The sequence below is a fragment of the Morone saxatilis genome, unplaced genomic scaffold, assembly GCF_004916995.1.
Source record: "Morone saxatilis isolate NCDOM2014 unplaced genomic scaffold, NCSU_SB_2.0 Contig7, whole genome shotgun sequence".
Lineage (NCBI taxonomy): Eukaryota > Metazoa > Chordata > Actinopteri > Moronidae > Morone > Morone saxatilis.
Genome location: NW_023340246.1, coordinates 514,078 through 529,026, shown reverse-complemented (window position 1 = coordinate 529,026; position 14,949 = coordinate 514,078). Strand labels below are relative to the sequence as shown.

Genomic DNA, 14,949 nt, shown 5'->3' with positions numbered 1-14,949 from the left:
AACATTTTAATTCATGGATTTGTGATTTTGTAAGGCGTAAGATAAAATTGATGATAAAGTTAAAAAAAACAAAAGAAAAAGACAATACATTTTCATATGGTCAAATCAGAAACAATATACTGGGAAATAAAAGCACAAATATCTTTACCAAAAGAACAAGAATGGAGACAAGCCTGAAATAAATGACATACATATTCTGAGACCAGCTGACAAAATGAGCATTTTACATCAATGTCCATGTTATATCTTTGTAAAAATAACTTGGAGGGATACAAGCGATGAATTATTTTAAAAAGTCACTTCCTTGAGCTTATTTAAAATCAAATATTTAAAAGGTAGACACCATGTTTTCCTCCTGCCCAGGTCTAGGTAGAGGTTATTCCTGTAGAAAACTACATTTGGAACAGAAAGCACTTCTTTTTGAAATAAGGCATGTACATCACAGTTATTATTCTTTTTAGAGGACAAACAGGTTCCACCAACAACAGTAACAGCAGGAAAGTCAGTTATAACTGAGTTTCTAAGAACCATTACAACACCAAAAGGGATTGCATCCCAAAACAAAGCATATTCCCCTGGTGGTATAGGAATCCCATATTGTCTTGATTTTAGGGGGTGCTAGAAAACAAAAAAACATATACACAGTAAGCCTGTATCTCAGTACAGCTTTGATTCTCCGGCCCAGACCTGGAAGGTCATGTCGGTCCAATCAGGTTGGGGCCCAAAAGAACTGCCATAGGTCGGGCTCAGGTTGGGCTCGGACAGAATTAGATTTTTTAAAATATATATATATTTAATATTTTATTCATAATGCATGCAACTGTAATTAATGAATTATGCACAATGTAGTTTAATAGACTATTTACATTTTTATTTATCTTAAAAGGAAATTCAGGTTCAGGTTGGGCTCAATTCATCTATACCATTTTACACAAACTTCTTGCAGTTCACTGTTTGGGTTCATTGTACAGTTTTGAATAAATATGAAATATCCATAAAATGTGTTACTGGGTCAGTTTACTAAATGATAGAAAAGGGGTCCCTTAAGGAAAAAGGTTGTGAACCACTGGATTAATGCATATTTTTGAGGTTGGGTGGAGTGGAGCTCATAACAGGTCAGGTGGGTATTAAAAAAACCCTGATCCACACATCACTACCACCTTCTTTACTTCACCCCCAAGCACCCTGTCTGCAGTCTGTCACAGCAGAAAATAAACTTGACTCCTGAAATAACTCCTAACTCATTCCATGTCAGGAATCAGAGCTACATGCATACTCTAAAAGCAAATGTTTTGGCTCAAAAAAAAAAAAAAGAACAGTTTGCATCAATCTTTTTGAGTTCAACAAATGTACTACATTGACTTAGGGAATTAGCTTTTCCTCTAAAATGAAAGGTATTTTTATTTACCACTTAGGCTACTTAATAATTGGAAGCACAAACACAATTTTTTAAGCTGATTATGCTACTCTAAAATGTACTTGTTCCAACTAGTTTTTCCATATTATTTATGTCAACATAACTCATCAAAATAACGTTTGCAACTTAAAAGCTTTATCTAAATCAATAAATTATTAAAATGGTGACAATAGGTCCACTGAATTCCTTTTTAGAGAATAATGGACTTTCTTTCTCTTGCATACGTGAACACATGATAACATGAACACTCCTGGTGTTGCACAGGAGTGAAACTCTGTGGTCAGGCAGAGAGATGCTGCTGAGGGGTAGCCATAATCCTCCTAAATCCCTAAAAGGTTGTACACCTGACCCAATGGCACTGAAAAGAAATTAGTTCCTCGCACTGTAACGATTTCTTACGGGGCTTCTGAGTTGAGAAGGAGCAGCTCTAAAAAACTCTGTCCACTCTTTTTGGCTGTTTCTTATCACCTCCAAAGGCAGTCCTGCAGATACTAGGAGGAATTATCGCAAATAACAAGAACGCCCTTGATCCCTGTCCAACCCCCCTCTGGAGACTTCCACACTCTGCTCCTCGCCATGATACTGTCCACCCGCTCAAGGGTACGGACTTAACCTTATCCCGTTCCTCCAGGTGTTCTGATGCTCAGCACTGATGTGTTGCTGCACCGGCCGTTTCCTTGGCAAAAGGGCTCTGTCTTTATCACAGCTGCAGACTCTTGACCGGGTGAGCGGTCAGAGCACCAAAACAAGAAGATGCCAGGAATAACCGATTGTATTAACTTGTCTCTTATGCGGAAAGCAGCTGTTTGTGTAAAGTCTGCAAGCTAGAAAAAAATCTTATCTTTCAATACACCCTCTTTGGATGAAGGGACTGGTTGAGGACACAGCCAGGTAAAATAGGTTTGATAAATGAGCCTTTATCAGGAGCTCTGTGGGAGCCGTCCTAACTTCATTTCAAGACTTGGCTACCAGACATTCTTTGGGATGATGTCACGGCTACATGAGCCCTGTGATAACCTCTCATGTTTCCAATAAAAACAAAGAGTCTTTAAATTAGTGTAAAACCACCTCGGCTTTGAACCTCTGTGTGTACCAGTGATTTGTTTCCATAATCATACACTCCAAAGCCAAAACAAATCCGCAGACAGGCCTGTCAAGCCGGTGGCTCCAGATGAAATGTAGTGTTTACCGAGATGGATCCCATGGGAGCTCTTTGGAGAACTAATCTACAACTCTTGATACTATCCAACAGTTTTGCAATTTGTATAAATATGATTGATTCCCTCGAAAAACATATACTGGTGTGCTAGAGCTAAATGCAAAAAAACATAAGGAAGAAAAACAAACAAAGCCCCTCAAGGAGGATACTGGTTATGCTCAGTGCGGTCACATTTTTGCAGCTTCAGACACATAAAGCTGGACACTCAAGCTGAGTCTGAGCCATTTTCAGTCTCATATATTCAAAACCCTGATGTTTGTTAGATAGTGTTCTGGGTGGAGCACTGCATTAAAGGCCTCCGGGAAAGCCAAACAGAGACCTGATATGTTTGGCTGGAAAAGCTAATATAATTGATGAGGGAAGTTTTATATTTCTGGACAGCTGTTTTTAGTTTTTCAGCTACTAGACTGTACAAGGGAAATATTATAATCAGAGAAATGACAAATTTCCCACAGTTAGTTAGGGTTAGTTGGGCTTAACCCACCCTATCACCAGACAAAAATGTCAGTATAGGACAAACTCTGGGATAAGGTTACTGACAAATGGAATTTATCCCCAATGTCAGCGTTTTCTCTGGATTATCTGCACAGGGCATTCACCATATGCTTAAAGAGCCCCTACAGACATATTGAGACATATATACATATAGTCTGCTTGGAATAATAATGTGTGTCTGATGTTTTTTCTTTGCAGAAAGGAATGTTTTCTACATTAAAATCCTTAAAAAGGCATCTACTCCTTCAACCAATACTTATTTAAGAGGGGGGAAAAAATTGCCATGTGGTGGCTGATATAGTGAATTGTTGAGCTGGATTGAAAATACAGCTTTTCTATGTGAATGCGCACCAATGCGACAAAGTTACTCAGAAGGCTGCTTCCTTAAACAAATCACTTTATTAAAGAATATCCGGGATCTGAACATTAACAACAAATCAGAGTCTAGAAAGATAGTTAATGTTAGGTCTCATTCCCAGAGTGACAAATACAGACGCTTTGGGACCCTGGGAATGAGACTCAACAATCAACTATCCTGAAGCCTCCAACCCAAAGTATCTTTCTCGGCTCTGATTGGTTGTTTTCATTCAGACCTGCTGGATTCTTGTAAATGCCATTAGGAGCACTAGGAGGAGCCAGAGGAATCAGATTTTATTTTTTATTTTTTTTTTTACAGATTATCTGTCTCATGTACTACCATTAGGATATAGTGAAAGTTTCAGCAAATTTGACAAAAAGTAATTTTATAAAAGTTACCTACTGCAGCTTTAAAATCTGATTTTCAATGAGCACAGAAGAATGTTCTACTTTTAGCAGATGAATGTGAAAACATCCTTTACACTGTAGGAACAACACATTTTTGACTTGAGGGGAACTTCAAGGTTTTGGAAAGTTTGTGGTTTTGACAATAAATTATTTTAAGGCAACTGCAAGCCTAGGAGGAAAGCTCATGGTTACGGTTAGTAAAAAAGCAAATATTACGTAAATGCTTTATGGTTTTTGATGGGAGGTAAATGCTGAGCTCATTTTCAAGTTCATCGCCCTAAACCATATACATACAGATACACAGGCAACAAAACACACAGAAAAGAAAATCAACAAGCACACCAGACATAACAGTATAACAGCCTGGCACAGCACATACAGGCACACACACCTGCAGAAGCACATCCACTCTTACAAGGAGGCCCAGAAACAACAGCATAACATCTGATCAATTTGCATAAGATACTGAAACAGGCAACACAATCACATCAAATAAAATGCAGTAAAAATTCACAAACTGTGATGCCAGGTTTGATCCAATTGACAGTTTAAAAGAGTGATATCATTGTACAGTTTCTCATGTAGGGTGACCTTGGGGCAGGGCCTGTAGGACACCAGCACCTCTGAAGATTTAAGCTCTGGACAGCATTTCATATTTACAACAACACAGCCTGAGAGAGCCAACATGAGGCCCACATATTTGTAGGTCCACTTATTCTTTAAGGTAGGTTATGTGTTGCCACGAACTGAGATAAATACATTTTGCATATAAAAACAAAAGATCAGTAACCACCACTTTGAGAAGGTCAAACATGGCTTAATAGAAATTGTTGTTTTTTGTATTATTTTGTATTATTGTCTGTAATTTTGTATATCTGAAGTGTGTAACAAAAATAATTTCCCTCTGGGATTATTAAAGTATTTCTGATTCTGATTCTGATTGCAAGCTTATTGTTTCTTCTTTCAACTTATATATACATTATTTCATATATTTATGTTTGCTGTTTGACTTGAAATTTAATTAAAAATTTTTATTTTTTGTTAAAATAATTGTTATATAGCTCTACATTCTGACAGCCATCACTGGTAAAAAGGTGCTCAGTCAGTAACATGGGTCTCCCAGTCCCTCCGGTCTGAAGTAAACAGAGAATACATTCAGGAGAGATCCCAAATACCAACTTGAATATGACACACTCGGTTCCAGCCGCTTTCTTGGTTCCAGTTGACGTTTGGGATTCCGACACTTTAGTTTTGTTTTTTTGGTCCTAGAACGGTTAAATAGGTGTGTTTTTGATTTCGCGACTGGACAGCTCAAGACGATCATTGTTGAACGTGTAATATCTCCACTCTTATGATGTCAAAAAACTAACTGCACTAAGCCTTCAGTGTAGCAAATAATTTCGGCCATATTTTTAAAAAGTTTAATCTCTTTAGGGATACTCTGCCTCAACTGTGTTAGAAGCTTTTCGTGCAGCAATTCCAGTGAAACCTAAATGTACTCCCAGACCTGGACGTCAAAAAAAAGGCTCAGACCCCTTTTAAACTTTTTAATATAAGTACACAATTCTCACGTAGACATTAATGAAAGTGGAGGGCAGCGAGAGCATATTTTCCTCATTAAATATGGGCTCAAATACACCCAGCTTGTCCGAAGGTAATCACAGGTGGGTATAGTTTATACCGGTGTCTTGTCCGCACACAAACCGTGTCTACAAATCACAAAGGTAGCATTAGTGTTCGAATGAACAGTCAGCCCTCTTCAATAAGCTGAGTGGATAAATTATCCCACAAATGAGGAAAGGTTCATCGCACAGGCGTAGGGGAGGGTGGGTGGGTGGGCGGTATGGGATGAGATGGGAGGGGAAGGGCTTGTGTAACAGCCCGCGCTCTCCCCTCTCAGCCACTTATCAAGTCCGATGCGCCCGAGCCTTGGTGGAACAATGCAGAAAGGTCACTCTCAGTTGGTTGCCAGGCGGTCGAGCCTGTTCGCTGGTGCAGCCGCCACCAACTGTGCTGGGGCCAGAGCTGCTTTGTCACCTGCTGAACAGGAGGGGAAGAGGCGGGGGGGTTGGGGTGATTCAAATCAGCTCTTGAAGTGAGAACACAGACGCAAATAATGCATTCATCTCTACCTGGGCTTTGAACATGCCTTGCCTGTAATAGTCCCATTGCTACAGTCCTTACAGAGCCTTCTATAGGATTTAAGCCACTCTTTCAGGTGTAGCTCTTTGAATCACACTGTGACTCCATTGGGTATTCAGCCGTGTGCACGCTGCAGAAACGGTTCCTCAGACTAATACTAATTAGCCTGTGGGATTATTTTTCTCATGATGTATCTCATCTGTCAAATGAATTCAGCGCAAGTGAACGGAGCATTTAGATAAAGTTAAAATGATTTTGCGAAATGACTCTGCAGTGGTCCCCAGCGTCTCCAGTGTTTACTTGTCAGGGGGGTGCAGCAGGCGGGAGTTGCTCCACTTATAGAAAATGTTTCGGGTGAATATTTGCACACAGTGGTCTTTTTTCCCTCCTCCACCCTAATTAAACAATGTTAGTCTTATCGGGGACAGAGATATCCATAATGCCAAACCTGGAGCACTTAAAAGCCATAAACACAAGACAAATGTTCATCAGCTGCACGAGCGAGCCATAATCAATCATATGACTTAGCGGAGGAAACAGATTATTTCCTGTGTAGGAGAGTGCTGATGCTGACATAAGAATATAAATGAATGCATTCTAATTGTGAGAAATTTCTGTGTGTATAGTGGTACACAAGCAGATGAAATATACTGGCCTTACATAAGTGGGAGAAAAAAGAAGGTAGAAGGAAGCGTGATTGAAGGAGAGGGCAGCTGTTGGAAGTGCAACAGCAACACCCTGTGGCCATGAGAACACATAACACCTTGAACCCCACTGTGCATTAGACATCAGAGCACAAGGGTTTACAGTGAGTAATAGGTTATAGCTTCTTTCAAGGACAGACTTCACAAAAATAAAGCAACAGACATGAATTATAGACATGAGAACAGTAAGATACACACATATTGATAGAAAATACAACAAATAATGATGAAACAAAGGGAAGTCTAAAAAGGTAGAGCTGCTTTTTAAAGTGATCTAGAGAGCTGAAGCCCAAAAGAAGAGATTTCCAAAGTTTAGCCTCCTTAAGTCTAGAGTGAAAATCAATCAACAGACCTTGGTCAGAAGACCTTAGAAGTATGCTGGAGATTACAGGGTACAGTACTTCTCTTAATGAAGACCATGCAGAACTCCACAAGTTGTCATGAACATATATATATATATATATATATGAACAAGGCTTACTTCCTGTTGCCAGTAGATGTGCTGTGACTATGACTGAATATTGGCACATAGATGTGTTCAAACCAAGGCTCTCATCAACCGTCAAGATTGTAGGGCCTGAGCAGCGCTCGCCCTAATTAATTTACTGAATCAACTAATGTCAACCCAATTAATTTCCAGCAAATCGACGCTTAATTTCCCAGATCCACTTTGTTTGAAGTAATCAGACAGCAACCAATCAAGTTGCAGGAGAGAACCATAAAGAACTAATATTACGTTATTGTGCTGTTTTAATTGTTAAGATGGCGTTACATTTGGTGAAGAGCACAGTATGACTTCTTAAGGACTTGATACTCGAAGTTTAGGACATGGAACATTGTCAGTCTTGACTTGGGACTTGATTGCAAAGACTTGAGACTTACTTGTAACAGAATGACTTAGTCCCACCTCTGTTATCAGCCTCAAAACTTAGATTTCGGGCGCCTGGTTAGCTCAGTTGGTAGAGCTGGCAACCCATGTACCGAGGCTGAGTCCTTGGTGCAGCGGCCCAGGGTTCGAGCCCTTTGCTGCGTGTCATCCCCTCTCTCTGCCCCCCTTTCCTGTCTACCTTCAGCTGTCTCTATCAATTAAAGGCAATAAAAGCCCCCCCCAAAAAAAAAAAAATAAAAATAAAAACTTCAGCTGTCCCTGTGGAGTACAGTCAACAGAAACCTTACTGAAACGTCTCAAGAATATTGTAAGGCAAGTGTTGGCTGCTTGGCAACCACTTATTTCTGTAAAAGGCAGCTTGGTAATCGGCCTATCAGAATAATCCTTGTGCATTCAGTTCCAGAGACTCCTGAATGCATTGTACAGCGCTGATGAGAGCTGCATTTCGTCCTTTCAAGGATCCCATTAAAATCCATCCCCAGCTGGTAAACATCACTTTGGTTTTGCAGGATATTACTCAACATCATCACTTCCATCACATCAATGCCACGTGGCTGCAAGGACGCCTCCTTTGCAAGCAGTTCACCTGTCCAGAAGGAGAGCAGGTCGTTGGGCCTGACTCTTCAAAGATTTTAGGCAGCTGAGAGAGTAAACAAACATGCAACTTCCTGTTGACCGCAGGTCCCAGACCATATGCCGATGCAGGTAGTCCCAGCAAAACTGCCAGGTGAGAGCATTTTAATCACCTTTGAAATGAGCGATTAGAATAATTATTTCAGGGGAGAGGGATGGCTCCTGCTATTAACAACCCTCTGTTCAATATCACAACAAATTAGTTCATGCTCATTAGTATGAGTTGTGCTTGCCTAGTGGTTTGGAAAGCCTCCATTGGGAACTTGCTTTATTACTCCCTGTGAGTGGAGCATGTAATTAGCATTCATCAAGTGCTGTGTTTATGTAACATCCCTCCTCACAAATGTAATTTTGACATTACATAAGTTGTACTTGCCTGATCAAGGAGGGGTCTTGCTTGCAAGGCTAAATTGTTACATCAGAGGTCAGCACAACTTCTTCTGAACTCAAAGTCTGTAGAGAAAGACTGTTTGGAACCAGCAAGTTGTATTTTGCACAAAAGTCAGGTGTCAAATCAAAAAGTCAAGTCAAGTTTATTAGTGTTTATCACATGTTAAATGGCCCACTGAGACATGCAACAATTGTGGATGAGTCAGTCTGATGCTCTAAGGAAATCTACAAAAGAATAAAATCGTTAGGAAAACAAGGTGAGATTCAGAGAGATTGCTCCCAGGGAGGTTAGGAGCAGTAAAATGGCAATTACCCAAAATGAACAGAAAGAAAATGTAACACATGGAATTTAATCAAACAGTGGCAGAAAAGTATTTGGTAAAAGTTCTGGATTCAAATAATACTTAAAGATCCCCTTAAGCTATGTATTATATATATATTATAGTCTGCTTTGAACAATCGTGTGTGTGCAGTGTGTCTGATATGTTTTTCTGCAAAAAAAACTATAAAGTCTAATTTCCACATTAAAATCCTGAAAAAGTCATCACCTCCTTCTCCCTCATTGTAAATTCTTTAGAATCTCTGAATATGCAAATGTTGTTAATTTCTAAAGTGTTTCTGCTGGACACAAGATGTCTCCTACTTCACTGTAAAGTCCATTCTCAGTGGATGTGCACTGGTGGCTTCACGTTTTTACATCACACTGTACAAGTTGCATACTGGACCAGACCAAACTCTGCTGCACATACATCATTCAAACATCACACTGTAGGAACAAGAAGAAACATTCATTTCTGACTGGAGGAGGGCTTTAAGTTAATGTTACTTGTATAAAGTTGCATATTTAGTCTTGTTTAAAATGCGACTGTTTTTTCGCCAGAATGGACGTATAATAGGTCTTAAATTGCTTTCGTAATGGTCAAAAGAGCTTAAAAAGTTAGTAGTACTTAAATTCAACCCGCTGAAACCTGCAGAAACCCAGTCCTGTTTAGCAGCTAGCTTGGTGGTTGTAGTCAAGAATGACCAGAGATTGTGAAGAGTACAGAAAAGTACAGTATTACGAGCAAAACCTATCAAGTCAGACAGCCCTGGTCAGTGTCATATATGTTAATATTGGATACTATTTTTTTCCCCCTTACATTGTTGATGTAACTATGTTGTATTAATGTCAATGAACCGTAACTCCATCACTCAGTATTCCAAGAGCTCCACTGTTGGGGACCCAACTTGGGGAGCAGAACCAAAACCTTTCCTAATATCATGTTTGAATAAATTAGAAATCAATCACTTGTTCAGCAACTTTTTCTTTGTCTTGTCTTTTCATCTAACATTTTGAATTTGACTGAACTGTCTGCAGGTAGTTATGATGCTGACAGACACTGATACTAATTAAGGGTTTGTTCCATTCAGCTCAGACAGAGTAAGGGTACTTGTTGGATGAAGTGGGAAGTAACAAAGTACAAATACTTTATTACTGTACTTAAGTAGTGTTTTCAGGTATCTGTACTTTATTTGAGCATTTATTTTTCTGACAACTTTTTACTTTTACCTACATTTTTACACAAATATCTGTACTTTCTACTTAGATTTTTAAAACAGACTTGTTATTTTAGTTTAATTGGTTTTATTTTTATTTTTTTGCATCATTGAACGCCTTCCCAATAATACCTACAGACGTAGCAAGAAGAAAATGCAGAAAACGGTATGATGAGACAAAACAGACAAGAGAGGGAGACTAGACCCTATTTGAAGTTTCAGTTAGCTTTGCAGACAAACAGCTTGTAGAAATGTCCCTCAGAGAAACCAAGAGAGGACTTTTTACTGTTATACTTTCTTTCTCAAAATAATCACTTACTATCTCAAAATAATGATCAAAATGAATCTTTCCCAATATTTTGTTACTTTGTGTGTGTGTGTGTGTGTGTGTGTGTGTGAAGAATGTGTGTGCTGGTTGCCTCATTGGAAATGTTCTGTTACACTAAATGGAATGGAACCTTAATTAGCATTATTGATTATGGCCATGTTTACCCTACTATTTCAGGTCAAAATGGCTGCTGTGAAAAAGGTCTTAGAGGTAAATCTAAGGTACTTTCCACTATATGTCTGAGGGAAATGTATGTAACTTTTTTTCTCATTTTACTGGCAGCTATAATAATTTTACTTACATTTCAGATTAAGGTTTTTATATAAAACAAATGATTGTCTTGTAAAACATCATGCTGTTACTGCATTAAAGTGCATTAAAGTGAGCCTTTCCCTTTCTAAAGGTTGGAGTATGAGCTCCTGTTCAGTGTACTGGGGACACAATTGCAGTGCGCACACACTTCCTGATGGAGCTGCTCCTGTGAAGAATAAAAATACACTCTTAGCAACTCAGCTAGAGGAGTTGTGAAAAAGTTATGTCTGGCTGTCAAGTGGAGAGTGAAAGGCTATTTTTAAAAATGGACGCTATTCCTCGGATTTCCGTACATGAATAGTAGAAAATATCCCCATGTCCAGAGAGCCGGCACTGGTGACAAGTCAACTGCGAAGGGTCGGTTTGTTGAAGCTAATAAGTCCCGGTAGCTAGCGTTAGCAACCAGGCCAGCCGGCTAACGCAAGCTGGCTAGCTAATACACTGTAGGCCTTGGGTAGCTTGCTTTTACTTGCGGTTGTGGTATAGTAATGTTAAATTGTGGTCAGCACTGGTCTGTAGTGATGCTATATGCACGTAACTTTAGCTTTATGTATGCCAAAAGCTCACTTTTATAAATGGCAGTGGGTTTTTCTAGGGCAGCTAACTTAGTTAGCTCTGCTAGTTAAGCTACGTGGCTAGCCAGTTGGTTGAGTGCATCATACCAGCTGACAGTTAAGCTGATGTATCTGGTTTGACAGCTCTCGACGGGATGTGTGACTAACAGTGCTGCTATTTCTTAGATTGCTAACATATTTACTACTTTACCTGCCATGTCCCTGTGTGAAGACACGTTATCTACACAAGTTTAACCATTAGGATAAAGCAAGTCTGCGCATCCTTAGGCTCAATAAACTCGAATTGTGCGTTAATATTTATGTTATTTCTGTTTGCAATGTGCTTTATTTACAGTAAGTTACTAGCTGACGTTGGCTAGTAATGTCTCTAACGTTACCATCCGCTGATATAATTGAAACACCTCCTGGATATCCGTTTGAAGAAATCAACTATGAGGATATTGAAGTTGAGGAGGTATGTTGTGTTTGTATTGTGCCCTGTCCATGTCCTTGGTACTGTCCAAACTCCTTCAGGAGACAGAGGTTCATACCTGTAATGTGCTGTACTTGTCATTTTCAGGTGGTGGGGAGAGGAGCCTTTGGGGTTGTTTGCAAAGCCAAATGGAAAGGCAAAGATGTTGCAATCAAAACCATCGAGAGTGAATCGGAGAGGAAAGCCTTTATTGTTGAGGTATTGTAATTGTCTTTACTAGAGCTTTTCTTTCTACAACATGTTACGTTGAAACACTCAGGCGAAATCTAATATCACAGTTTCAGTCTCTATCAGTGCCATCAGTTGTAGCAGGGCAGAGTACTTGCAGTGACAGATGGGTGATAAATATTTGTGTGCTTGTGGTGTTGAACAGCATGCATGCAGGTGGAACGGTTTAGTAATGTTTCCTCTTTGTCTCCAGCTCCGGCAGCTTTCACGTGTGAATCACCCCAACATTGTGAAGTTGTATGGCTCCTGCCATAGTCCAGTAAGTCAACTGCAGTGATATTATATGCTTAAATGCTCCCCTAACTGCACAACCATGTTGTTAATCCAGTTCACCGGTAATGTTGTGTCTAAATATAGTCTTGTACTGTATGTATGTATGTATGTATGTATGTATTTTCCATACATTGAATCTGTGACTTTCTGATGATTTTCTTTCCCTCTCAGGTCTGCCTTGTGATGGAATATGCTGAAGGCGGGTCATTGTACAATGGTGAGTCCACATACCAGAGATACTGTCATTAAGACTGTTATATTGCTGATGACAGCATTTGTTTCACTTTGCTAGTAGTAAAATGAACACATGCTTGCACAGACATGAGAAGCAGCCCTGTTCCGTTGACCCTCCCACTGTCTGCATGTTCAGCCACTTGTCTAGTTCCTTTACACAGTGACAGGTAGTACAGTTTGTTTGTCCCTTCATTAAATTTCCAAATGAATTTGAGAAATAATGAGGTCAAACAATATGCAGTAATGTTAAAATGTATTGGTAATGATATATATGTGTCAGCAGCATCATAGAAATTGTGTAAATATGACATTAAGACTTTTAGCTTATGCTCAATAAGTAGGGGATACACTGGTGAAATATACAATTATACAATATAGAATCTATTACTCACCGTTCTTAAAATACAGTCGCGGCTGTTCCTAAGAAAAGGATAATTATGTTTATTGCAATTTGGCTCTTGTTTTCTTACTTTTGTTCATCATTGCTGTAATAATACGATTGTATTTCCTAAGTCAGTTGTCATCTGGGAATGCAGCAACATCACTAAAAACAAGTCAAGAAACATGAGCAATCAGACGACCGTCGGGTTAAAACAATCCCCAGGTTACTTAGAAACACTAGCATGTTTAGTTTTTAAAAAAGATGACGGTGGACGGCTTCCAACGATTCTGAAAACAAGATAAAATAAAACTATTATTGTGCCTCATTCCGTTTCACACTCCATCCTTTACAGTGGTTAACTTTCACCCCTCTAACCACAAACTCGCTCTCAGCCAAGCTGTGGCATGTTTTTTTCAGCTTGCGTCAAGAGAATGGAAAGAAAGTCATTGGCTGTATTCACACCAAATCAGGCGTTATGCTTAAGGTTGCACGGGTGATCCACTGGCTTTCTCATCTCCACCGCTCCCTCTCAGGGAGGGACGCACTGTGGAAGTCCCAAAACTCAGCACAAATAAGTCAAGAGAGAGCAAAAGCATATGACTGCTTGCAGCGCATGTAATGACTCTCTACAGTTAAAATTGTTACTGTGCGTAACATGCCCAGAGCTGACAGTGTCGCTGGTCTTCATCACATTAAATACTGAATGAGTTGAATGAGAGAAAAAAACTGACAGTAAATAAATGAACACTGAGTAATTGTGTTAATCTCAATACTGTCCTAAATAATTGTAATTATGATTTTTGACATAATTGATCAACCTGAGCAGATGGTAGAATTAATACCCAAGCTGTATGTCAAAACACTACAGACCTCCTGCTTTAACTTTGACCTACCATACATACCAATGTTGTATGCACCAGCTTTTTCCGTGCAGTGAGGGATTATTATCAACATTTCAGGCCGTTTACCTCCAAATAATAGTGATTTTAGATCATCTGGATAAACTGTCTGATCGTCCGACTGTTCGTGTTCCTGCTGCATTGGACTTTGATGTAGCAATATCGCTGTGTTTCCAGATATCAGCAAGTTCTCGGGTTAAAAGGTCGTAACTGATTGAAATGATGGCCAAAATATTAAAATGAATAGGGCCCAAGTGGTAATAACGTGGAATGAACCATTACAAATGTATTGTTTATACATGCAGTTAGAGTCTCCCCAACTCTAAAAGTATCATTGCAGTGTTTCATACTGTGAAAACACATTGTATCTGTTCTCTCAGACATCAGTGGTTGGAACAGCTTTCATTCCCAAGAGGTTCAGACTAGCAGTTTTTCCAGGATGTGAATCCTACAACACGGGACTCTGCTGTGCTTTAGACTTCACAATTACCTTCCTCCCTAGTTACTGAATCTCTATCAAAGTTACTCCTGGGAGCTCCTTTATGCTACCAGAACTTTGATGTCATTCAGTTGAATTGTGAATACTGTTTTTGAACAAGGTATTCTCAGTTTTCCCTCCTGGAATTAACTTGTTACAAAAGCTATAAGGAAAAGGTAGGCAGCCCTGTGTGTCAGGCCTCTATATGTGGGTGTGTGTAGGACGGTGTAATGAAGCACTACTTTCTGCTCGGTTCCTCTGAGGGTTTATTGTCTGTGGTGGTGGTTGTGACTGTGATCTCTTGTCCACAGTGCTGCATGGTGCTGAACCCCTTCCCTATTACACTGCTTCCCATGCCATGAGCTGGTGTTTACAGTGTTCCCAGGGCGTGGCCTATCTCCATGGCATGAAACCAAAGGCTCTCATTCACAGGGACCTCAAGCCACCCAAGTATGCTCCTCCTCACCTCACACTCTCTTGTCTCCTGTTTCACTGTCCCAGCAAAGTGCTTTGTGGTTTCGTTTACATTTGTTTGATTTAGTTTATGTTGCTCAACAAATATTTAACTTTTAACTAGG

General features: G+C 39.6%; 1 protein-coding gene across 2 annotated transcripts in view; it reads left to right on the top strand.

The window, feature by feature from the left end:
- The first annotated feature begins 10,954 nt into the window (after nucleotides 1-10,954).
- map3k7 (mitogen-activated protein kinase kinase kinase 7) overlaps nucleotides 10,955-14,949 on the top strand; it is a 23,210-nt gene continuing 19,215 nt past the window's right edge. The window contains exons 1-6 of one of the 2 annotated variants that reach the window (XM_035678434.1): nucleotides 10,955-11,187; nucleotides 11,740-11,859; nucleotides 11,965-12,075; nucleotides 12,299-12,364; nucleotides 12,550-12,595; nucleotides 14,683-14,821. In XM_035678434.1, coding sequence (XP_035534327.1) covers nucleotides 11,767-11,859; nucleotides 11,965-12,075; nucleotides 12,299-12,364; nucleotides 12,550-12,595; nucleotides 14,683-14,821 — 455 coding nt within the window. In that variant the 5' untranslated portion in view covers nucleotides 10,955-11,187; nucleotides 11,740-11,766. The remainder of the gene's footprint in view (nucleotides 11,188-11,739; nucleotides 11,860-11,964; nucleotides 12,076-12,298; nucleotides 12,365-12,549; nucleotides 12,596-14,682; nucleotides 14,822-14,949) is intronic. The other variant, XM_035678435.1, reaches the window with a different exon arrangement.